The sequence below is a fragment of the Equus asinus genome, chromosome 1 (genome assembly GCF_041296235.1).
Source record: "Equus asinus isolate D_3611 breed Donkey chromosome 1, EquAss-T2T_v2, whole genome shotgun sequence".
Taxonomy (NCBI): Eukaryota; Metazoa; Chordata; class Mammalia; order Perissodactyla; family Equidae; genus Equus; species Equus asinus.
In genome coordinates, this window is record NC_091790.1 from 101,569,337 (window position 1) to 101,595,832 (window position 26,496).

The window sequence follows — 26,496 nt, forward strand, 5'->3', positions numbered from 1 at the left end:
TCTATGTTGTAACATGTATAAAAATTTCACTCCTTTTTAAGGCTGAATAATATTCCTCTGTGTGTGTGTGTGTGTGTGTGTGTGTGTGTGTATAAATATATATACCATATTTTGTTTATCCACTCTTCAGTTGATTAGGCACTTGAGTCGCTTCTATCCTTTGGCTATTGTTTATAATGCTGCTGTGAACATGAGTGTACAAATAGCTGTTCCAGTCCCTGCTTTCATTTCTTTTGGGTACATACCATGAGTGGAAGTGCTGGATCATGTAGTAATTCTATTTTTAGTTTTTTCAGGAACCACCATACTGTTTTGCACAGCAGCTGCACCATTTTACATTTCTACTAGTAATGCACAAGGGTTCCAATTTCTTCACATCTTCATCAACATTTGTTATTTTCTGTTTTGTTTTTTTTAATAATAACCATTTTAGTGGGTGTGAAGTGATATCTCATTGTGGTTTTGATTTGCATTTCCCCAGTGATTAGTGATGTTGAACATCTTTTCATTGGCCATTTGTGTATCTTCTTTGGAGAAATGTCTATTCATGTCCTTAGCCCATTTTTGAATTTGCACATTTTTGTTGTTGTTGAGTATTAGGAGTTCTTTATATATTCTGGATATTAATTCCTTATCAGATATGCGATTTGCAAATATCTCCAATTCTATGGTTTGCCTTTTTACTCTGTTGTTAGTGTTCTTTCGTGCACAAAAGTTTTAAATTTTGAGATAGCCCAGTATATCTATTTTTTTTTTCTTTTGTTGGCTTTGTTTTTAGTGTCACATACAAGAAATTATTGCCAAATCCAGTGTCATAAGCCTTCCCCCTATGTTTTCTTTGGAGAGTTTCATAGTTTTAGCTCTTCTGTTTAGGCCTTGGATCCATTTTGAGTTAATTTTTGTATATGGTATAGGATAAGGGTCCAACCTCCTTCCTTTGCATGGAGATATTTCGTTTCCCGGCACCACTTGTTGAAATCCCCTTTTACTTTTGACTTGATAATTTCTTAATATCTTGTTGTTTTTTGGTGCTTTTGAAAAGATGTTTTTAAACAATTTATACTGATCATTAAGTTGTTTTCAACAGGAAGGTGATGTGTAAAACCTAGGCCACTATTATTGGTAATAGGAAATTGCAGTAATGTTTTAAATCAACTTGAATGAGAGTACAAGTGATGACCTAAGTCCTATGAAATCTGTGGAGGGATATAGCTCCTATCATTAGCTTTTAAATACTGTTTGGTTGCAATTTTGCAATTTTCATGGAAAAAAGATACAGCTCATCGGCATAATTTTTTTTTGTATAATCAAATAATTCAGTAGTCTAAATCGCATCTTCTTAGGTTGTAAATGTCATTAAGAATTAAGTTACTAGTGAGAGAAACAAAGATGTAATTTTCTACCAAAAATATGGGAATCATGAAAGCATTCCCATCCCTTTTTAGTGGCTGTGTTTTTCCCCAATAGTAAATCAATAAGGATTAGGTCTCAAATTTAAAATGTCACCTATTTAATCATGTTTAATTAGGTGGATGGAGGGGCAGCCTCCCTATTTTAAAATTTTCGGTGACAAAGTGTGTACTAATCGTGCTGTCTGCAAATGATATGTGGTAATGTTTCATTTTATTTCTGTTAGAAATTTCTTCTTTGACTATCAGTTACCACTTTGTTCAGGAGTCGGCAAGGAAGGGATTCCCAAAAGCTGAGGGTTGGAAGCAGCCAGTATTGATGAATAGTGATTTTTAGAAATCCGTTGAGGGGCCCTTCATGTTAAAGGAGTCAGCAGAGCAGTACATTAATTGTTTTATTCAGATGCTACAAGTGAACTCCTGTGTAACATCTGGCTTTGTTCAAATTCATTATAGGATTCTTTGATAAGATTTTTCATGTAAATTCTCTTGAACTGTGTACCAGTAGCACTTTTTTCCCCTGAAAATGTAATCCGACTTTCTCAGTGTGACATTATCCTCCTATAATTCAGAGTAATGAACGGTCATGAGGAATATAGCAGGTAATTTGTTACATTTAAGAACTGAATTTGTGTGTAATTAATTTACTTATACCATATAAATTAGAGTGGATTTGCACTTAATCTTGTAATAGTTTTTGACTTATTTCCTTGCGCAGAGGAGAAAGAGATGATGTTACAGTGAATACACTTATTTATTCTATAGCCTGGCAGGGTATTTGTGTGTGTAAATGTCATGTATCATGTGTGTTGGGGAAGAAAAAAACATGAAGGGCTATTCTTGTTTAGGGATTATCTAAGAAAAATACAAAGTGTAATATCTGTGGAAAAATAAACTTGGCCAATGACCTTTAACCTTTAAAATTACCTTCAACCAAGCAATTCTATCACTTTATCAGCAGTTTTGGGAATACCTAATACTTATGCCATGGTTCAGCTATGGAGAGCACAGACTGGGTTGGAATGAGAGTGGTCATGGGAAGTCTGCCCTTTGAAGTCCCGAACAGAAGCCCTGATACTGAGTTGTGCATATTTACTCCCTCTGTGACTAATTCAATAAAGTCTATTCATCAAGGAAATCTTGTCCTTGACTCAGGTCCATTTGTCACAAATCACACTCTCCAACTTTAGGATTACATCAGGCTGAAGTTATGGAGAAAAGCATGTTGCTATGTTGATTCTTTTATAACACAAGGTGTGGCTTATTACAAAGTCCCCATAGTAATATCACCAGCAGTTTCATATGGTTAGGGTAGTTTCTCCAGCTCTTCTTCAAAGCTATGGAGCTTTATAAAGCCCTTTCACTTTTGAAACAAGAAAGAAATAATCTTTGTTGTGTATTAAATGCTTACCATTTGCCAAACATTCTATTATATTGAACCCAAGACGAGTAACACAATTTCTACTTCCAGGTAAACGTAGAGTCTTGTTAGGAAGATAGAACACATGAAACATAAGAAAAGTTTACTTAGAGCTGAATTTTTTTTTTTTTTTTAAAGATTTTATTTTCTCCTTTTTCTCCCCAAAGCCCCCCGGTACATAGTTGTATATTTCGTTGTGGGTCCTTCTAGTTGTGGCATGTGGGACGCTGCCTCAGCGTGGTCTGATGAGCGGTGCCATGTCCGCGCCCAGGATTCGAACCGACGAAACACTGGGCCGCCTGCAGCGGAGCGCGCGAACTTAACCACTCGGCCATGGGGCCAGCCCTACTTAGAGCTGAATTTTAAGAATAATTCTGATTTTTATCAAAGACCGTCTTAGTTCATTGAAGATTTATAATCTATAAACAGAAGTGTTAGAGCTATTATTGGGTGGGGGAGGAGTAAGACATACTTAAAAATTCTATTTAAGAAGCTATTATTGAGCTCCTTTTTTATTTCAGAAACTCTCATAGTTACTGGAGTTACAAAGAGCTGATTATGCCCCCAAGATATTCACAGCATAGGAGGATAAGAGCAACTCACAACTGCCTTGCTCTTTACAGACTACAAAATTGCTTCCATGGTATTATCTCCGTCAGTCTTCGTAACAGTACTGTTTGGGGTTTACAGCTGGAATAATAAGGCCCAGAGAGATTAAATAAAGAATGGACTAAATATTTAGCCTCACTCCTGTGTTTCTGCAGTCTTTGTGAAATGCTAACTGAATGGTGAGTTAGATAATCTATCCAGAGTAGCCCAAGAACTGTGTGGAACCTTTAGAATATATCCTGTATTGGTCTTTGAGTCACTTTGCTAGGATAAAATGGCAAAGAAAGCCATTTAGTAGTTTGATAATATGGTAGAAATGAGATATTTACATTTCTTTATTATTGTGACAGGTATTTTTTAAGTGCATAATATGCGTCAGGTGTTATACTCATTGGCCATTCCATTTGGTAGGGCTGTCACTCTTAGTAGTTTAAGCATGCTTAATGCAGAAGATTTGTAAGTACAGGGAAGTATGAAGATCCAGAAAAAATTAATTTACTCTGCCTCTCATCCCCCAGAAGTAGTCGTTGTTAGCATTTTGGTCTATTTCCTCAAATTCTTTTTTATCCTTAAAAAATAAGTCCCATTTTATTGAGAACATGCAGCTTATACTTGATTGAATTCTATTGTTTTATGTAAGTGCTTACTCCTCTCAATAAAAATAGTTAACCTTTCTTGAGCATCTACTATATGTTTGGCACAGAGCTAATGTATTATTATTTTATATTTTTAAAATTTTTTTATATTTAAAAAATATGTACTATTTAATACATGCAAAAGACTCTATGTATCACATATATAAGTTATGGCTTTCTGTGAACCGGTCACTCAATGTAAGAACAATTTGAGAATCAATACTCTTGAAGAGTGGCAGAACACGCCACCTCAAAATATGCCACTTTGGCATAAGGATTACTTTGAGCTAAGGCACTTGAAAAACAGAAGGTGGAAGAAGGATGCTCTGACCTCCCGTTTTTTTTCTGAAAGCAAGAGATAAAACTGCCATGTGAAAGATGCCCTCCCTATACCAGGAGGAAAGAAACATTCTTATCACCAGACACAGGAGTTGAGACTGAGTATTCTGTACAAACAGACCTTGTTAAAATAACGCCTATCTTTCTTTTTTGGTCTTGCCATATATTTGAGTTACTTTCCCACAATTGCCTCTCCTTGTTCAACCTGATATATAAGCACTTAGGTTTTGCCCATTCTTTGAGTCTTCATTTTCTTGTGGAGACTTCCATGTGCGTGTAAAAATAAAATTTGTGCCCGTTTCACCTGTTAATCTTTCTTAAGTCAATTTAATTCTCAGGCCCAGCTGAAGACCGTGGGGGCCACTATTTGTCTACCTGTGTGTTCCTTCCTGTCCTCCCCTCTAACCTTCCCGTCAGAAACACTGCTATCCTGTTTTGTTTATCATTTCCTTGCCTTTTTAAAATCACAAACTTAAGTATCCCTAAGCAATATATAGTTTAGTTTTGCTTATTTTTGAAGTTTTACAAAAATGTTATGTATTCTTGCTATTTTTTTTTAATACTCATGTTGTGTTTCTATATGTTGTTGCCTTTAGTGGCAGTTCATTCATTTTTGTTGCTGGTATTCCTTTGTGTAAATACATCACCATATATTTATTTGTAAGCATTTGAATTGTTTCCAGTTTTTTGCTATTTTGAGCAATGCTACTATAAACAATATTTTGTACGTTTCCTCCTGCATATGTACCCAAATATATGCCCTCTAGGGCCTATATCTAGGAGTGGAATTATTGGGTTTTAGGATATGTGAATGCTAAATTTCACAAGATATCCAAAATTGGGATTCACAGTGGTTGTACCAGTTTCTATTCGATCAGTGGTGTATGAGTATTCCCAGTGATCTGCATCTTTGCCGACATTTGGCATTGTCATATTTCTTAATTTTTGCCATTCTGATGGATATACAGTTATTCTATGGTCTTAAGTTACATTTCCCTGAACATTAATGAGATTAAACACTTTTTTGTTTTTAAAAGATTAAACACCTTTTTTTCACCTTTACTGACATAAGTCTTCTGTTAAATGTCTGTTTGTGTTTCTTGCTCTTTTTGTCTTTTGGGTTGTTTATTCTTATTGGTTTGTAGGACTTACTTATATGTTCTGGATACTATTTCTTGGGTGGTTATAGGTATAAGAATTATTTTCTCCCAGTTTGAAAATTCTTGTGTAAGTTTTGTTTGAACATCTGTTGTCAGGTCTTTTTGGTATATACCTGTGAGTGTAGTTGCTGAGTCATATTTTAAAATCTTTATGTTGAACATTTGAAGGAACTTCAAAACTGTTTTGGGATGCGAGGGCAATCTGGCTGCAACATCTGTCACCTCATTGATTGTCAGGGTGGATTCAGCTGATCTGGCTGGCTAGGAAGGTGTCCCCTTCCTCCCTCACCACTCCATAGGTGTCCCTCCCGAAGCTGTGCGCTCAGTCGAAGAGGATGACTTTCCCCGATAGAGGAGGACCGTTCCTCGGTCAAGGGTATATGGTAGCTATGCTTCCCTGCTACAACCTGCCAACAAACTACCAAGGTCCATTTGTAGGAGAACGTACGGAGTCAAGCTTCTCAGACTCCAGGCACATCCAAATGAGGCACGGCATATGGCTCTCTGCCTTTCTTTTAAAAAAAAGTGCAATAAACTGTTTTCCACAGCAGCTTTACCATTTTACCTTCCCACCATCAATGTAGAAGAGTTTGTTTCTCCACATTCTTACCAACACTTGTCGTTATCTGTCTTTTTTTGTTTATTGAAATATACGTGTAACATTCTGTAAATTTAAGGTGTACAACATGTTGATTTGATACATTTATATATTATAATATGATTGCCATTGTAGCAATGATTAGCACCTCTGTCACATCACATAATTATCCTTTCTTTATGTGGTTGGAATAATTAAGATCTAATGTCTTACCAAGTTTGTGGTTATGAGACAACATTGTTGTCTATAGTCACCATACTGTGCATTAGATCTCTAGGACTCATTTGCTACTCGTTGGGAGTTCGTACCCTTAAGCAACGTCTGTCCTGTTCCCCCACCCTCCGTCCCCTGGTAATCACAAGTTACTCTCTGTTTTTATGAGTTTGGCTTTTTTAGATTCCATAAATTCCAAAAAGATTTATATCTTTTTTAGGTATAAGTGATATCATACAGTATTTATCTTTCTCTGTCTGACTTATCTCACTTAGCATAATGTCCTCAAGGTTCATCCATGTTGTTGCAAATGGCAGGTTGTCCTTATTTCTCATGGCTGAATAATATTCCATTGTGTATAAATGTGTATATATGTGTGTGTGTATATATATACACACACCATGTCTTCTTTATCCATTCATCCATTGATGAGCACTTGGGTTGTTTCTGTATCTTGGCTATAATGAATAGTGCTGCAATAAACATGGAAGTGTAGATATTTCTTCAATAACCTGTTTTCATTTCCTTTGGGTATATACCCAGAAGTGGCATTTTTGGATCTTATGGTAGTTCTAATTTTAATTTTTTGAGGAACTTCTATATTTTTTCCGTAGTGGCTAAAGCAATTTACGTTTCTACCAACGGTGTACAAGGGTTCCCATTTTTCCACATTCTCACTAACGTGTGTTCTCTCGTCTTCTCGATGATAGCCATTCTAAGAGATGTAAGGTAATATCTCATTGTGGTTTTAATTTGCATTTCTCTGATTATTAGTGATGTTGAACATCTTTTTATGTACCTCTTGGCCATTTGCATGTCTTCTTTGGAAAAATGTCTAGTTCCTCTGCCCATTTTTTAATCAGATTTTTTTTGTTTTTGAATTGTATAAGTTTGTTATATATTTTGACTATTAACCCTTTATCTGATATGTGTTTGCAAAAATTTTCTCCCATTCTGCAGGTTACCTTTTCATTTTGTTGAGGATTTCTTTTGTTGTACAGAAGCTTTTAAGTTTGGTGTAGTCCCACTTATTGAGTTTTGGTTTTGTTGTTGTGCTTTTGGTATCATATCCAAAAAATCATTGCCAAGACTCATGTTGAGGAGCTTCTTCCCTATGTTTTCATGTAGGAGTTGTATGGTATCAAGTCTTGTGTTTAAGTCTTTGAAAATCCATTTTGAGTTAATTTTTGTGAGTGGTATAATATAGGGGTCCAATTTCATTGTTCTGTATGTATTTATGCAGTTTTCCAGCACCATTTGTTAAAGAGAGTATTCTTTCCCCACTGGGTGTTCTTGGCTCCCTTATTGAATATTAATTGACTCTATATGTTGGAGTTTAATTCTGGGCTCTCTGTTCTGTTCGACTGGTATATGCGTCTATTTTTATGCCAAACCATACTGTTTTAATTGCTTCGATTTGTGGTATAGTTTTAAATCAGGAAGTGTGATGCCTCTGGCCTTGTTCTTCTCTCTCAGGATTGCTTTGCCTATTCAGGGTCTTTTGTGTTTGCCCAAAATTTTAGGATTGTTTTTTCTATTTCTGTGAAGAATACCAGGTAGATTTTGGTAGAAATTGCGTTGAACATATAGATGGCTTTGGGTAATATGGACATTTAACAAGATTAATTCTTCTGATCCATGAACACGGGATATCTTTCCATTTGTTTGTTTCTTCTCCAACTTCTTTCAGCAAAGTCTTGTAGTTTTTCTTGTACAGATCTTTCACTTGCTTGGTTATTAAATTTATTCCTAGGTATTTTATTGTTTTTGATTCTGTTGGGAATGGGATAGTTTCCTTTGTTTCTTTTTCAGATGTTTTATTATTAGTATATAGAAATGCAGCTGATTTTGTATGTTAATTTTATACCCTGCAACTTTATTGAATTCATTGATTAGTTCCAGCAGTCTTTGGGTTGAGTCTTTGGGATTTCTATATAAAAAATCATATCATCTGCAAACAACAACAATTTTACTTCTTCCTTTTTGATTTGAATGCCTTTTTATTTCTTTTTCTTGCCTAATTGGTCTGGCTGGGTCTCCCAGTACAATTGGAATAGGACTGGTAAGAGTGGACATCCTTGTCTTGTTCTTAATCTTAGAGGAAAAGCTTTCAGGTTTTCACTGTTGAGTACGATGTTAGCTGTGAGTTTATTGTATATGGCCTTTATTATGTTGAGGTATGTTTCTTCTGTACCCAATCTGTTGAGGATTTTTATCATGAAAGGATATTGTATTTTGTCAAATGCTTTTTTTGTATCTATTGAGGTGATCCTGTGATTTTTTTATCTTTCATCTTTTAATGTGATATATTACACTTATTGATGTGCTTATGGTGAAGCATCCTTGCATCCCAGGGATAAATCCCACTTGGTCATGGTGTATAATCCTTTTAATGTGTTCTTAAATGCGTTTTTTTAATATTTTGTTGAGGATTTTTGCATCTATATTCATCAGAGATATTCATCTATAGTTTTCTTTTCTTGTAGTCTTATCTGGCTTTGGAATCAAGGTAGTGCTGGCCTCATAGAATGAATTTTGAAGTGTTCTCTCTTCTTCAATTTTTTGAAGAGTTTGAGAAGTATTAGTGTTAATTTTCCTTTAAATGTTTGGTAGAATTCACCAGTGAAGCTATCTGATCCTGGGCATTTCTGTGTTGGGAGGTTTTTGATTACCAGTTCAAGCTCTTAACTCATTATGCATCTGTTCGGATTTTCTATTTCTTCCTTATTCATTCTTGGTAGATTGTGTGTTTCTAGGAAATTTTATTTCTTCTAGGTTATCTAATTTTTCGACATATAATTGTTCATAGTAGTCTTCATGATCCTATGTACTTCTGTAGTATCAATTGTAATGTCTCTTTCATTTCTAATTTTATTTATTTGAGTCATCTCTCTTCTTAGTCTAGCTAAAGGTTTGTCAATTTTATCTTTTCAAGAAACTTGTTCTTAGTTTCACTGAGCCTTTCTATTGTTTTTCTGATCTCACTTTTATTTATTTCTTCTCTGGTTTTTGTTATTTCTTTCCTTCTGCTAGCGTTGGGCTTAGTGTGTTCTTTTTGTAATTCCTTAAGGTATAAAGTTAGGTGTTTTTTTTGAGATCTTTATTTTTTTTTAATATTGGCATTTATCATTATAAATCTCCTATTAGAACTGCTTTTGCTACATCCTATAAATTTGGTATGTTATGTTTCCTTTTTTGTTTGTGTCAAGATAATTTTTTATTTCTTTTTTGACCTGTTGGTTGTGTAGGAGTGTGTTGTTTAATTTTCACATATTCATGAATTTTTCAGGTTTCCTCCTTTTATTGACTTCTAGTTTCATAGCATTGTAGTCAGATTGGTATGACTTCAGTCTTTTTAAATATAGTAAGACTTGTTTTTTGACCTGTCATTTGACAGAACATATAATCTGTCCTTGAGCATGTTTTGTGCATACATGAGAAGAAGGTGTATTCTGCTGCTTTTGAATGGGATGTTCTGTATATGTCTGTTAGGTCCATTTTGGTCTGAAGCATATTTCAAGTCCCATGTTTCCAAATTAATTTACTGTTTGGATCATCTATCCATTGGAAAGTGGGACAATAAAGTCCCCTGCTATTATTGTATTGTTATCTACTTACTCCTTTGTTGCTTTGTATACTGGATGCTCCAATGTTGGGTGCAATATATTTACAATTGTTATGTTCTCTTGATTAAATGGCCCTTTTATCATTATATAATGATCTTCTTTGTTTCTTATTACAATTTTGATTTAAAGTCTATTTTGTGTGATATAAGTATAGCTATCTTTATTCTCTTTTGGTCTCCATTTGTGTGAAATATCTTTTTACATTCCTTCTCATTGAACCTATATGTATTCTTAAAGCTTAAGTGAGTCTCTTGTAGGCAGCAAATAGTTGGGTCTTGTTTTTTTTTAATGCATACAGCCACTCTATTCCTTTGGTTGGAGAATTTAATCCATTTACATTTAAAGTAATTATTTGTAGGTAATTACTTATTAATGCTTTCTTATTAGTTTTTTTTTTTTTTGGCTGTTTTGTAGTTCCTTTGTTCTTTTCTTCCTCTCATACTGCCTTCCTTTCTGAATTGATAATTTTCCATAGTGGTATGCTTTGGCTCCCTTTGTGTGTGTGTGTGTGTGATATGTGTGTAGGTTTTTGCCCTGTGGTTTCCATGAGGCATTGATAATATATCTTATAAGTGTAACAGTCTGTTTTAAACTTATTGCAACTTAACTTCAATCACATACAGAAATCTCTTACTCTCCATATATTTCATGTTTCTGTTGTCACAATTTATATCTTTTCATGTTGTATATCCATTAACAAATTATTATAGCTATAGTTCTTTTTAATAATTCTATCCTTTAACCTTTATGCTAGAGTTAAGTGATTAACACACCACTATATTGCAGTATTCGTGTTTTCTGAATTTGACTACTTAACTTTACCAGTGTGTTTCATACTTTCATGTTACTACTTAGCATCCTTACTTTTTAGGTTAACGATATTCTTTCAACATTTTTGGTAAGGCAGGTCTAGTGATAACGAACTCTCTCAGCTTTTTTTGGTGTTGGAACGTTACCTCTTTTTTATTCTGAAGGACAGCTTTGCCAGATAAAGTATTCTTGGTTGGTAGGTTTTTTCTTTCAGCATTTTGAATATATCATACTCTCTCCCAGCCTGTAAAGTTTCTGCTTAGAAATCCACTGATAGCCTTTGGGGGTTCCCTTGTAAGTGAAAAGAAAAGCTTCTTTTCTCTTGCTGCTCTTGAGATTCTCTTTGTCTCCTAATTTTGAAAGTTTTATTATAATGTATCTGGGAGAAGATATCTTTGGATTGAATTGTCTAGAGATCTCGAGCTTCAAGAACTTACATGTCCAAATCTCTCCTCATTTTGGAAAGTTCTCAGCCACCATATCTTTAAAAAATCTTTCTGCCTTTCCTCCCTCTCTTCTTCCTCTTCTGGGACTCCCATAATACATCATTTGTTTCTTTTAATGGTGTCCCAGAAGTTCCATGGGCTTTCATCATTTCTTTTTTTCTTTTTTCCTTTTGTTCCTCTGAGTGGATAGTTTCAAATGTCCTGTCTTTGAGTTCACTGATTATTTCTTCTGTTTGATTGAGTCTGCTGTTGAAGCTTTCTATTAACTTCTTCAATTCTGTGATTGTATTCTTCATCTCCAAAATTTATGTTTGGTTCTTTTTTTATGATTTCTGTCCCTTTGTGTATGTCTCATTTTGTTCCTGTGTTGTTTTCCTGATTTTGTTAAATTGTTTATCAGTGTTCTCTTACAGCTCTCTGATCGTCTTTATAACGATTTTTAAAAATTCAGTGTCAGGCACTTCATGTATCTCCATGTTTAGGGGGTTGGTTACTGAAAGCTTACTGTGATTCTTTTGTGATGTCATTTTTTCTTGTTTCTTTGTGATCACTATAGTCTTGCATAGGTATCTGTGTATTTGAAGAAGTGATCTCTTCTTCCAGGCTTTATAGACTGACTTCAGTAAGGAAAGACCTTCACCTGCAGGTGGGGGCACACTGGAGTGTGCTGTGAACCTGGGTCTCATGGTGCAGAGGCGCCAAGTGCAGGGGCGTGGGGCAGCTCTGGGCCTCGGGGTACATGGTGTCTTGTCAGCTCAAGCAGCAGGAGTCTACTACATTGACAACTCTTTGATCCTTGGGGAGGGCTGGAGAGGGTCCACAGTGGCTGCAAGGCCTGTTGAAGTCTTCAGTGGTGCTTCTAGGTCCAGTGGCTAGGTACCAGGGCAGGCAGTGGTAGAGGCTGGAGTTGGTGGTATAGACACAGTTGGCTGCAGGGGCCAGCTGCAGGTGCCTGTGTGGGCAGGGTCAGCTGCAGTTACATGTGCAGTGGTGAGACCAGGGGTTCAGCAGCAGAGTCTCAGGCCAACTCTAGGAGACTTGGCTGTTGGCGTTTATTTGTGAGTCTGCGGGGGCTAGCCACAGGGCTTTGTATGGTTTGGGAGCTGGTATTGGGAATCAAGGCAGGCGGGTGTAGGGATGTGGCTGCTGGGGCTATCTTGGGCACATGTGGTGGTACAGGCCAGTGACAGGAGTTGGGGCCTGCTCTGGATGCCCAAGTAGCTGTGGGGACCTGGGCTGTCACCATACACTTGTGTGGCTTCAGGGGCTTGCTGCAGGCATGCACATGACATTGGAGGCCTGTGATGGGAGTCAGAGCCAGCAGTCTAAAGGTGCACTGTAGGGCTTAGGTCCTGGTTTGCACAGCTTTGCAGGCCAGTGACGGGGGTCAGAACCTTATCCGGGCCCAGTAGCAGCTGTGGGGGCCTTAGCTATTGGTGTGCATGTGTGTGGCTGCAAGGGCTAGCCAGAGGTGAACGCACGGCGGTGAGGGTTGGCCACAGGAGTCTAGGCTGGCGTCTTGCTTGTGTGCCGCTACAGGAGCCAGAGCTGGCTGCTGGTGCGGATCCTAAGCTCTAGTGGGAAGGAGGGGAGGGAGTGGGAGGGACTTAGGCAGCTGTTGTCTGTGAACATGAAAACCTGTGGCTGAAAATTTCAGTAGTGAAATCTGCAGGGGGTACGTAGCAGCTGTGCTGGCTGTTGGTTTCCTGAGTGGTGAAAGCTCCTGGGGTCCTCTGTGGAGCAGTCTGCTGGGGTCTACAGTGAGGTCCTCGGTGATGAAAGCTGCTGATATCTGCAGTGTCCACAAGGCTTGTGGTCGTCCTCAGTGGTGAAGGCTGCTGGGTTCCTCTGAGGAACAGGCCCAGGCCCCTGGGAACCGTGTTACTCCTGCCGCGTGGCTGATATTGGTAGCCCTGCCCTTCCTTCTTGTTCCTAGGTCTCTCTATACATGTCAGCTTTGTTGGTATCTGGGTGGGGTGACATCGGAGCAGGTCCTCTATGCAGTGCCCTGAAAGGCTGGGAAAGCTAGTCTCTCACCCTGCTTTTCTTTTCCTGCAAGGAGAACTCTGTTCCCCTGGGGAATTCCCTCTTGATGCTAAGATGGGCTGATGCAGGAAAAAGGAAACTTTCTTCTTACCGTTTTTATTTGGTGAGGAAGATTGGCCCTGAGCTAACATCTGTTGCCAAGCTTCCTCTATTTTGTATGTGGGATGCTGCCACAGCATGGCTTGATGAGCAGTGTGTAGGTCTGCAGTGGGAATCCGAACTCTGGGCTGCCAAAGTGGAGCACACAAACTTAACCACTATGCCACTGGGCCAGCCCCTCCTCTTCCCCTTTTTGTGCAGTTATTTTCAGGCTTTTTTGTCTTCTGTGTTGCTGAAGCTTCCTAGATGGACTCCTGAGGTCTCCCAGGCTCCTTTTGTTCATGAAAAACTGTCTAATTGGTATTCTTTGCTGGGGGACAGAGGCTGGGGTCTCTCACTTTTGCCCTCTTGGTGATAGCACTCTATGTTATGTGTTTTTTACCACAATTAAAAAAAAGAGAGACAACTTTGGAGAGGAAAAAATTTTATGCATGGAAAATTATTCACTGTGCAATATTTGGGATCCAGACTTCTCTTGCCCAGTATTGTGTTTCTGAGGTTTCCTCTCACTTGTTCATTTTCATTGCTGTATTTTGTGCCATTGTATGAATATATGACAGTTGTTTTTGTTGTCCATTCTGTCATTTTCATTTGGGGCCTATTATAAATAACACGGCTATTAACATTCTTGTGTGTGCTTTTTGATGCATGTATGTTTTTCTCTTATACAAATATCTTGGGGTGGGATTGCTGGGTGATTGGATATGTGCGTGAGCTTTAATAGATACTGTCAAACAATTTCCATGGTCCTTTTACTAACTTCCACTCCACCAGCAGTATCTGAGAGTTCTAGTTGTTTTGAGAAGATGCATATAAAGCTTGTACATGTTTAGCAAATATATGGTAGCTATTTTTGTTTTTATGAAGATGACTCCTGGGTATCTTACTTAGGCAGCTGGGTTGGTTCCATCCACCACAGGAAGGAGTGCAGGAAGGGGAGAGCGGGCATGGGGTAGAGGAGAGTAGAGGAAGGAGCTCCCCTGCGGACATGTGTAAGTGTTTATTCGAGACTCAGTTTAAAGCGCAGAAGGGATGCCTTGCCTAGATACAGAGATTGGGGAATCATCTTAGTAGACTGAAGCTAAGTCATCGAATAAGATCTTAGCTGAAGGTTGGGCTGGGGACGGAAGGAGGGGCAGAAGAGGGTACACAGAGTGCATTAGTTTGTCAGGGCTGTCATAACAAAATACAACAGACTGGGTGGCTTAAACAACAAATTTATTCCTCACAGTTCTGGAGAGTGGAAGCCCACGGTCAAGGTGTTGTCAGGGTTGGTTCCATCTGAGGCCTGTCTGCTTGCAGGTGTCCGCCTTCTCCCTTGGTGTTCACATGGTCCCTCAGTTGACCTGCATGTCTCTGTCCAGATTTCCTCTAATAAGGACACCGGTTGTAATTGGATTAGGGCCTGCCCTAAAGACCTTATTTTAACTTAATTAGCTCTTTAAAGACCTTATCTCCAAATACAGTTACATTCTGAGGTACTGGGCATTAGGGCCTCAACATAAGAATTTTGTGGCAGGTGAGGGGACACAGTTCAGCCCATGGCACAGGATGAGGGAGAAATGGAACGGACCGAGGAGTGGAGATTGCAGGGAGCAGCTTAGGAGGACTGGCCTGAGGGGAAGGACAGCAGGTTGGAGAGCTGTCTGTGAGAATAAAGGAGAGTTTCAGGGAGGGTAGGGTCAACCACAAACCTCCCAGATTCCGCTTCTAATCACTGATAACAAATCATTTTATTTTTCTAAATACTTTTTCTAAAATGGAGGCTTTTAATAGAAATGCTGAAGTAAATGTTTAATAGGGTTTGCCTTACTCATACTCACTTGCAAAATGGTTATGAATCAGAGTCTCTTACATGAAATTTTGATTCATAGCCATTTTGCAAGTGACTATGAGTAAGGCAAACCCTTACTGAATATTGTACAAATGCTGAATATCTTCCTACTATGTTTTCAAGTCTATAAGAGAATGGCCTTGAAATATATTTTGTTCAAACAGATGAGACATCGTGAGTAATCAGATTTAAAAATTGCGGTTTACTATTTAAAGCTTTCTACCAAGACTGTATCATTTCTATTCTAACTGGATGGTAGTTTTGAATGCTCAAAATATTTGCAAGCAGGTTTAAGGATAATAATGATAAACTTTGTGAAATCACTCTGCCACGGGCCTTGTCCTTCACCCTTCCTCCAATATCCAATTCATCAGCAAATCCTGGTAGTTCTGCTTCATATGGCACGTTTGTTCACTTTTTTGCCTCTCCACCGCTGCCAGCTACTCCAGCTGCCATCATCTTTGGTGTGGAATACCACAGCAGCCTTCTAACTGGACTTCCTGCTTTTATTCTTGCCCCTTCTAGAGAAATCTTTAAGAAAAAAAAAAACAAAGCCAGACTATTTCATCCTCTGATTAAACCTTCAGCAGCTTTTTATTACATTTGGAATAAAATCCAAACTCCCTACCACACCCTAAAAAGATCTGCCTGATAAGACGCTGCCCACCTGCCCGCCCTCATCTGCCGCACTGGCCTCCTTTCTGCTGCTTGATACCAAGTTAATGGCCGCCTTAGCCTTAGCCTTAGCCTACCTTCCTGCCCCTCCCCTTGTTTTCAAGTTACTCCTTCAATCTCAACTCAAATGTCACCTTGGCAGAAAGGCCTTCCCTCACACCACAGCTAAAATTGCTCTTTCCTCTTTTTGTATTCTAGCATGTCACATTTATTTACTTATTTATCTATGTATTTATTTAGGTAGGTAGGTTAGCTTTGTAAGCAGCTGTCAGACTGTCTAACAAGTGCATGTACCATTTTGCGCTCGCACCAGCAGTGGTTGCTCCACATCCAGCATTTGGTGTTGTCAGTGTTTTGGATTTTAGCAGTTCTAATGGGTACATAATGGTATCTCATTGTTTTAATTTGCAATTCTCTAATGACATATTTCACTGAGTATCTTTTCATATGCTTTGATGCCATCAGTATATCTTCTTTGGTGAGATGTTCAGATTTTTTGTCCATTTTTGAATTAGGTTGTTCATTTTCTTATTGTTGAGTTTTATGAGTTCTTTGTATATTTTGGCTAACAGTCCTTTATCAGATGTCTTTTGTAAATATTTTCTCCCAGTCTGTGGCTTGTCTTCTTATTCTCTGGACACTGTTATTTTTTCCAGAGTATTTATCGCTAACTAAAATAATCTTATTGTTTATTGTTTGTCTCCTTCCACTACAGTGTAAAGTCCACAGGCAACCTGTCTGTTTTGTTCTGTGCCGTATTCCCAGTGCATAGCATGGTGCCTGGTATTTTGGATGCACTTGACAAATATTTCTTTATTGAGTGAATGGATAACAACTGTTAACATTTTTAGTTTGTTGTATTTTTATTGAAAATTGCATTCAGCTGACTTAAGTTCTTCAGTCTTCTTATTTAAAACTCAAGTTCAAATTTTTGCCATTTTAATCTTCAAAATTAAGGATAATAGCCACTCGCGATAGTGTGAGATGAGTTTCCACTCTGGTTCAGGTGAATTGGTTTAAGATGTCATTGCTGAGCTACACTTGCTCTGCCCTCTCAAGAGTCGTACAGATTTCTTCTCCAGGAAGTCATTTCAGGACTGGGCAGCGGGAGCAGGAGGACTTCTCTGTCAGTCCCACAAAGGCTCATGGGATAAGTGCCACCTGCTAGACACTGGAGAGTCTCAGTGTGTTCAAAGATGTGTCCACAGATAAACACACGCACACACGTACACACACTGAGCCTTGCAAGGTAAAAAATTATTCAGATTCTCTGTTCTTGATTGCTTTTTTGTTATTGGATTTGTTAAAGATGGAAAATGACATGTTAGTCTCCTACTATAGTTTTCCTTTTTTAAAAAAATATCTTTAGTAGTCTTTGGCTTTATATATTTGTTTTATGTTGTTTGCTACTAGTGTTCATAAGTATTATATTTTTGTCTATCTTTGTCCCAATTAAATGCTTTTTGCCTTGAATTCTACTCTTTGAAGGTGTCTGCCCTGCTTTGTTTTTGTTTGGGTATGCCAAGTCTTCTATTTTTAAGTCTTAAAAATAACCTCTATAAGAGATTTTTAAAAATGCAAGTCTTCTATTTTAAGCCTTAAAAGTAACATATGTAAGAGATTTTTAAAAATACTTTCAGAAAAGCTTTTAAAAGATGTTTTGGTTTTCTATTGCTTCGTAACAAACCATCTCAAAACTTAGTGGCTTCAAACTAGAACCATTTTATTCTCTCCCGTGATTCATGGCTGGATGGTTCTTCTGCTCCATGGATATTCTGCTGGTCCCGCGGTCATCTAGTGGCCCACCTAGACTAGCACGTGCACGATGGCTCATTCACATGGCTAGTGCCTTGGTGGAGATGGCTGGGCTCAAGTGGGATGTTGACAGTGTAGCATCCATATCTGTTGAACTCTCTATCTACCTATCTTGCTGTCTGCTGTCTAATCTCAGCCGTCTCCCTCGCCAAGTGGCCTCTTCACATGATCTTTTTATGTGGTCCCTCCAGCAGGGTGACCATACTTCTTATATGGCAGATTAGGGCTCTCAAGTGTGTTGAGGTTGAAGCTGTCAGGCCTCCTTAAAGCTGAGGCATGGAACTCCCACAGTGTCACTTCTGCCTCATTCTGTTGGTTGAAGACAGTCATAGAGCCAGCCCAGATTCATGTAAATACAAGGAGGTATGGTCCATTGAGGGCCATCTTTGGAGGCTACCTCGCACAAAATGAGAATCTAAACCCTTCACATTTATTATTTTAATTGATGTGAATATTGTCCCTACGGTTGAGGCTTGTTCGCTTTTATTTCCTTTGGTGAATTTGCCTCGTGCTTTTAATTCTATTCATTTCTCTATCAGCATCAAGACAAAAGACAGTGCTTTTACTTCAATTATGATAATGGAGGCCTTCAGCATGATTTTACTCACATTTTATATTTAGTTATTATCTGGAATTTTAGGCCATAATTTAAATTTAAATATTGTATATATTCTTTTTAAAAAGTAGTACATGTTTTCATTCATTTTATAACTATATAAATAATTATTTCGATTTAATTGGTTTCAGTGCATGCTGTCAGTCCTAATATACCATTATTTCTAGGGAACTTGGATTTATTTTTTGGTAAGATGTAATATATCTTCAACTCATGTTTCAGGAATCTGATGTAGATTCGATAATATCTGATTTCTTTCCAAATTTATAATGCCTTCCTCTTCATCCTGTTGGGTTGGTTATAGAGTTCTTGGATCACACTCTTTGCTTCTCAGGAATTTATTGTTATTGTTCCATTGTCTTTGGGAATTCATTGTCCTTTATAGGTTCTTCTTTTTGGGGAACTGGATTCTTTTTTTCTTCCCTGTAATATAAAATTTTTGCCACTAAGTGTTGGTGAATGGAACTGGAACATGGTGTGCATTTTTGTCTTTTTTTCAACTCTGTCAGGTTTTCTTCTAGTATAATTTTTGTTTTATCTCATCGTCCATTTAACTGCAAGTATAATGATTTGTTTGATAGATCTTAGTTCTGAAAGCTACATTTGTCATCTTCTCACTCTGCATTTTCATATTTTTGGTCGTTCTACATTATGGGAAAACTTCTTGAATGTAACTTCCTCATTATGAATTCAGCTTTTCTGCCATGTTAGTTCTGCTATTTTTCTCCCTTGCTAATGTTAGTTCTGCTGTTGCATTTTCGTTTCCTTGAAATCTATCCTAATCTGAGTTTCTTCCATTTCCTTCTCTGCATAATGCCTCTTTATTCCCACTACGCTTGGTTCTTAGAGGCAGTGCCAGCCCCGCCTCTACTTACTGCGGGGTGGTACTTACTAGGACTGGAGTCTCTGAATGGATATAGGAAAAGAGCTGCTGGGTGGGAAAGGGAGAGTGGCTGTCAGACTCACCCAATGTGGGCTGGCCAGCCTGTTTCCTGATTGCTACAAACCCAGAAACTGTGCTAGTGGTGGAGAGAGGTGAAGGGCTGAACCCTCTTCGCGTGTCCTTGCTTGCAGCTGTGCTGTTCCCCTTCGGAGGCAAGGGTGCAGCCTGCGTGGATGTTTCTCTGTCTTCATTCACACTAGAGTTAGTGAAAATTTCTCCCAGACTTTACCAAGTTGTTATTGTTCAAGGCACACTCTACTTTCTGCCTTTTCTTTTTTTTTTTTTAAAGATTGGCACCTAGGCTAACTGTTGCCAATCTTCCTTTTTTTTTTTAAGGATTGACACCTGGGCTAACAACTGTTGCCAATCATTTTTTTTTTTAAACCCCCCCTCCCCCGCTCCACCCCGTACATAGTTGTATATCTTAGTTGCAGGTCCTTCTAGTTGTGGGATGTGGGACGCCGCCTCAACATGGCCTGACGAGAAGTGCCGTGTCCGCGCCCAGGATCTGAACCCTGGGCCGCCGCAGCGGAACGTGCGAACTTAACCACTCGCGCGGAGCCAGCCCCCTGCCTTTTCTTATGTGTATCTTTATAGGTGTTTTAAATGGGATTTGTAAATTCCATCAGTAGGTGGTAGCCTGGTGCCCTCTTAAACTAGATGTTGTCTTTTTTTATCTTACATTTTATTAATCTTTAAGAAATGTTAATTCTTTTTATTGGCACCGGGACCCTCTCTCCAGGTAGTCATGGTCTCCCTGGGATCACTAACATACTTTTGATAAAAAGAACATTGGACAACCCTTTATTAACCTTCTTAACTCAGCTTAACCAAGGGGGGGAGTCACTCGTGCCAGGTGCTGGCCTCGTGATTAGCCTGAGTTAAGAGGAAAAGGTCACACGAAGTTTCTCCTCTAGGAGTATTCAGTTATGCTAAGACTCCAGAGCCAAAACTCGGTTAAAAAGCTGGCACTAACGTTTTTATGCTTAATATTTAAACTGCTTAACTTCTTAGTCTTTTAGTTGTTTGGGTGCAGGGGGCGGTGTGCTTAAACAACAGCGATTTACTTGCTCCCACTTCTGGAGGCTGGAAGTTCAAGATCGAGGTGTGGGCAGGTTTGCTTTCTTCTGAGGCCTCTCTCCTTGGCTTGTTGATGGTCTCCCTGTTGCTGCCTCTTCTCATGGTTTTCTCTGTGCACCCCTGGTGTCTCTTCTTATAAGGACCCCAGTCGTACTGGATTAGAGCTTCACCCTAACGGCCTCATTTTAACATAATCACCATTTTTTTTTTCATTTTTATCCAAGTATAATTGACAAATAAAATTGTAAGATATTTGAAATGTACACTGTGATGATTTGATATACATACATACTGTGAAAGGATTCCTCCCGTCTAGTTCATTAGCAAATCCAGCACCTCACATGTTTATTTATTTTATTGTGTTTGGTGAGAACATTTAAGTTCTTTAAATTCTGTCTTAATCTTTTATCATGTTTACTTACATGCTTTTATCTTTTTGTTTTTTGGTGTTAGCCTTTTTGACTCCCTTATCTCAAATATAATGCATTTCATTCTTTTAAAGTTTAGCCCTCTTTTATTTCTTTATTTTGCTATTCTTTTTTTCTTTAATTCTGAGTTTTTCCTCTATGTTTGGTCTTTTTGGTTTTTATGTTCCTTATCATTCATTCATTCTAATTTTAATTCTGACTGCCTTAACTTTTTCGTGTCTGTGTTCTTAAGCGTGACTCCCTCTCCTCCCCGTCCTGGTTAGATTTTGTAAAGGCCGGAAGGATGTATAGTCAGTCCTCAGCGGGGTAGTAGCAGTGGGCAGTGTCAGTCGACAACCAGGGGAGACCGCTTCTCTCCTTCTCCTCCTAGTGGTCGCTAAGTAGATTTTATATCTCTTTGTTTTGTCTTGACCCCTGAAATTATAACTTGGGGATATACTGATTAAAACAATTTCACAGAGTAGTGGAGATGTGCTCCCGGCAGATGGCTCCTGTGAACTTTTGGCGTGGCTTTGGACAGCACTTACCACCTGTATGAGGCGCTGATTGTTCTGAAATCCGTGGTCTGTAACGTGGGTTTTGTCACTCTGTGGAAAGACTGAGTCAGACAGGTGCATTTAAGCTCTCCTGTGGAATAGCTGCGTGACCATGAGCAAGTTTCAGATCCTTTCTTGAGGCTTTCTGCCTAGCTCTAAAAAGGCAAAAATAATATCTACCTTTCAGTTATTGTAAGAAATAGTAGTAGTGCCTATAGAATACCCTGCATTGTCCCTGGCCCATAGTCGTCACTCAAATGTGGGACAAGCCAGGCCAGCCATATGTCACCCAGAGGAAATGAAGCGAGTGGGTAGATTATGCCTGGAGTGGGTCTGCCCTAGCAAAGCTCAGAATGAGAGAGAACCATGGGATGTTAACAGGCCTGCCGGGAGGTCACTGGTCCTGGGGTCATGGACAGGCTTCTGGCCTTGCTCCTACTTCAGCTTCTTATCATGCCCACTTCTAGCATATTAAGATGAACCTCAGTTTTACCAATTTGGATGTGGTAGCGTAGAGAAAAGAGTCACTTTAATAAATAGTCTCAGCTTGTAAGACATATCCCAATTTCAAAAATATTACAGTGTGAGAAAAATGCCTCTTAAAAATCAAGGATTTTTGTCTGTAGTTTGGTCCATCTGTCTCAGCTGGGCTTTGGGATGATTGTCTTGCTGTGACAGTCTCCTGAGCCCACCTCTTATTAAGCTCAGGGATTTTATCTCGAGGCTTGGCAGATCTCTACTTGAGGCTCCCACCATCTCACCTGGCCCGAGGGTAGTCTGTCTCCTGTCCAGTACCGGAATCCCTGGGAAGAGGAGTCTGTTCCGTTTATTGCCACAGGCTCTGTATGTCTCAAGATGCGGTGGGGAGGTAGTGTGTGTGGCGTGGATAGAGCAATAGCTGTTTCTATTCTCTAACTTCCCAGGAGCCCCTAAAGGATCACCTGACCTGCCTTTGAAACTCAGGCCGTGTGCTGACTCTCTGTGCTTTGCTCCCGTAGACTGCTGGTTCCTAAGCTTGGCTGCATGTTAGGATCACCTGAGGAGGTTAAAAAACACGATTGCCTGGATCCCACCCCCAGTCTATTTTAATCTATCTGGGGTCTGGCCTGGACATCTGGTTTCTTTCTTAAACTGTAATGTGCAGCGAAGTTGAGATTGGACCACCTGACTCCTTTCACCCTTCCCTGGTCAGCTGCTGCCTGTGGCTGGAACCCTTTGGCTGCCCAGAGCATCTGTCTGACAGATTGCACTTTGGCTCCAGAAAGAGGTTCTGTACTTCAAAGAAATTTTGTTAACCATTGGCCTTTGAGAGCCTAAGTCACCCTTTGTGTGTCTGAGCAGAGCTACAGGACTGCTTTCTGGAGAGACGCTGCCTGGACTTCGTTCCCCCACTTCCGTGGTTAACCAGCCCCTTAATTTTCAAAGCAGGTCTCAACCCTTTCCCCTTGGTTGACTGTAAAGCAAAAAGATCTTCCCTTAATTGGCTGCCTAGCAGACTGAGTTTGAGTTTTTTGCAGATTTTCACATCAAATTTTAAATATTTCAATTCTTATAGGAAGCTTAGATCTAAAACGTTCCTGGAGGTGGCCTAAAATCTTTCTCGTTGTCTTTTTGATTTTGTGTGTGTGTGTGTGTGAGGTTAGGGGTCTACTGAACACTCTCTTCAAAAAGACAGCTGATGGTGCAGGTGAACTGCAGCTGGTTAAGAAGGGGCCGGGGCTGAGCCCCTGTTCTGCCTTCTGCTCCCAAAGCCCTCACCCCTCTGATGCACAGAGCGGCTCCCTGGAGACCAGATGGATTGTCACTGCCTTCTCTCTCCACTGAATCAAGGTGGCCCCTCAGAGTCCCACTGAGTCCTCACTGTTATGGCCACTTGTGAAATTCTGTGTACGTTTTTTCTTGGATTGTGATTGTGGCTTTCATTATGGGATGTTATAAAAATAGTCATTTGAAAATTGTGAACTTAAAAAAAAGACTAGGGATGTTGTGTGCAACACCAGCCGCTTCAGAGAATCCCTTTCTGAGCATGCGTGGGAGAGAGCTTTCCCGGGCTTCTTGTGCTATTAGGAAATGTTGTTTTCCTCCTTGGCTGCTGATTCATGTGACCCCATGGACACCCTGGGCCCTGTAGCTGCTCAGGCTTCCCTTTCTCCTGAGCAGGTTGGCAGCTCAGTGTCAAGTCTGTGGCTGCCTTGAGGAAGTACCTGTTGCATCAGAGTGTGGTTTTGTGCACTAACTTTACCCCAGCTGTATTTCTCTTTTTAAAATTATTTTCCATTTGTCTTCATTTCCTCATCCATTTATTTCCTTCTCTTCTGAAGTGTGTATCCTTGTTAGCCCCATCATCCTTTTTCGAATGAGCTGGTGTACAAATTAGCACATAAATAAGAATTATTCTAAATATTTTAAGAAATCATCCTTTTGATCCACTCTGGCTACTTCAGTCTTAGCTCTTGGTTCTGCTGTCTGCTGCAAGGGTCTCTTGGCTGTCCTGCTCTATCCCTTCTCCTCCCCATCTGCCCACCTCTGTGTCCCAGAGATCTTTCTGCAGCCCCTCAGCAGCAGAGTGGAGCCCAGCAGCCCAGGGTAGATGGCCTTTCTTAGCAGTAACTCCCTCCATTTCCAGACCGATTTCCTGTGGCTCCCCACCGGCTCCCCATACTTTTGCACCTCTTGTTTCTGCCTCTCTGCCACTGCTTGCCATTTCCACTGATCTGAAGCCCTTCTCCCACTTCTTCCCCTTTCTCTTTTCAGAGTCAGTTTCCTCTGTGAAACCTCTTCTGATCCCCTCCGGGCAGGGCTGACCGCTTCCCGGATGTTGCTTCCTCTCCTGGTGCCCACACCTGGGTCTGGTGGCACTAACCAGGCTGCTGCTCGCCCACAGGTGCCTTTGTGCAAATTTGAAAAAGACTGCTCCCCCTCAGCTTTTTTGAGACACTTTATAGAACTTCCAACTGTTGGAAAACGGTCTTAATGTATGAGTCTAGGATATTTACCCTGTGAGTGGCGCCCTGCTAGGGCTGTGCTGTGCCCAACCGCACAGCTGTACTCTATGGCTCTAATTATTGTGAATTGTCTGTATTCTCTGCAGCACTGTCTGTCTGAGCAGCGCAGGCCCTCAACAACCATTTGCTAAGTGAAAGAAAGAACGAAGGTACAAATACATGCCATGCTCTCGTCTGGAGAAATAGTAGGGAAGGCATACCTGACAAGGCCTGTTGCACCAAACGTTATGAATATATTGTAATTCAGAGACATTTGCTTTTCACATTTCAGTATTTATGAAGTCAGCAGAAATCTTAAAGTTGGCGTATCACAGAGGTTGAGAGCACAGACCCCGGAGCTAGACTGCCTGGGTCTGAATCCCAGTTCTGTCACTTATGTACTTCTTTGTGTGACTTCAGGCACCTTTCCTAACCCCTCTGTGCCTCAGTTTGCTCATCTGTAAAATGGGGATGATAGCAGTAGTTCCTCCTTCATGGGGTTGTTGTGAGAATTAAATGAATTATTATATGTACAGTCCTTGGAATAGTACCAGGCACATCATAGTAAGAGATGATGTGTTCTCTGTTATCATCAGTATTATTAAAGGCTATGTCTACATTTAGTATACCATTGTTTCTGTTTAACCTTGAGAAGCTGTTTTAATCCATGGTATACATCTTGTATTGAGAGCATCTTGTGTGGGCGGGGGCTGACTGGCCCCTGATTGTGTGCGCTGCAGTCACACACCTGCGCCGCCCCCGCCCACACGATTTTCTGGTTGCTGCAACGAAAGATACACTGCATAGACAGGAAACCAAGAGGCTGTGTTTTTCTTCTTAATATGGCCAAAGAGAAAGGGGAGAAAACAAGGGCCTTTTACAGACAAGGCTAGTTTTAGAATTTAAACTTAACTTCTTGCTCCTGTTCTGAAGCTTGGATTAATAATACATCTTGGCTGTATAAAAGTAGAAACCAGAGAGAATTGCGTTTGAAAAAGTGATTTTAATGTAAAATCTTTATCTGATTGCAGGACAACTTTCCTTTGATTTTCAAGAAAGCTGTGCTACGAAGTAGCAAAAGGTAATGAATGTTCCCAAACCAAGTGCCCCATTAGAACCCACGAGGGTGTCCTCAAGTTGAACAGTAGGTGACAGTTGCTCTCTGACTGGTGGTGGGCTTCTCCTGGCCTTCGGTGGCACTTGTGGCTGTGACATCACATGAGGGCTGGGTGCTGTTCTTTGCGTTGTTCAGGATGCTTCTTCCCTTGCATCGCAACGCTGCCTTTAGAAACTACAGCCTGTGGGAGGCTCTGCGTAACTCGCGCTCACTGCCCCACCCTGCTGAGCTCCCCTTCACATTAAGCAAGATCTGACTAATGCATTCTTTGCAGATGCTCTGACCCTTTTCATTATGAGACTAAATGGCTTTTCCCAGATCACATTATTGTAATTGACTTTACACTCCACTCTGATAAATACTCTTATGTACTATACAGCAGCGGCCGAAACTTTCACAGCAGATGCAGTACGTTTGTCTGGGGTTTCGGCAGCCTTTTCTTAGTTGAGCAAAACAGTATATGTAAGTAAATAAGACAAAAATGATCTAAAACTTCACCTCCCTAGTTAGATAAGTTGATCAAAACCCTTTATATACATAAATCTGGATTCAGTATTATTCTGGTCAACTTTAGCCCTATCCAAGGACGTGTTTAATTATCAGTTCTTAGAAAGAATAATCCACGTGAAGAGCTTTCTCCAACAGGCTTTCTTATGGATTCATTTGCCTCAGGTTTCAGAAATGATAGGTAGACAGTTGTTGTTACTCTCCGTATTCTAGAAGGTGGCGAAGCGGATAGTGAGAGTGTGTTTATCTGGACTCACAGGTCTGGCTGGTGGAGGAACTAGCTTTCTACCCAGTTCTTTTGCACAGCAATGCCTCAGACCCCTTTAGGTCACATTAAAGCCTTTATTTTCTAAAGAAGCACATAAAATCTAAGGTTAAATCTTCAAATGGGGACATAAACACTTATAGTCATCTTTTCCTTTACTAAAGCTGAAATTTCCGTCTCTGCCCCAAATCTCATTTCTTTTTGGAGAAATGGCTTCAAAGACAGACAAAGAGGAATTTACCTAAATCTCACCTCGGGTGAGGACACCCTGATGCAGCTTGGGTGG

At 39.8% G+C, this 26,496-nt stretch overlaps 1 protein-coding gene across 21 annotated transcripts in view; it reads left to right on the forward strand.

Moving 5' to 3' along the window:
* The window catches only part of COA1 (cytochrome c oxidase assembly factor 1), a 93,070-nt gene that overhangs the window by 57,328 nt on the left and 9,246 nt on the right, over positions 1 to 26,496 (forward strand). For 16 of the 21 annotated variants that reach the window (XM_070504344.1, XM_070504348.1, XM_070504359.1 and 13 more), the window contains one exon: positions 25,353 to 25,402. The exons of 2 other annotated variants lie outside the window; for them this stretch is intronic. In XM_070504344.1, coding sequence (XP_070360445.1) covers positions 25,353 to 25,402 — 50 coding nt within the window. Of the gene's footprint in view, positions 1 to 24,428; positions 24,492 to 25,352; positions 25,403 to 26,496 lie in introns of all 21 variants that reach the window. 3 more of the 21 variants (XM_070504372.1, XM_070504409.1, XM_070504377.1) reach the window with 1 other exon arrangement.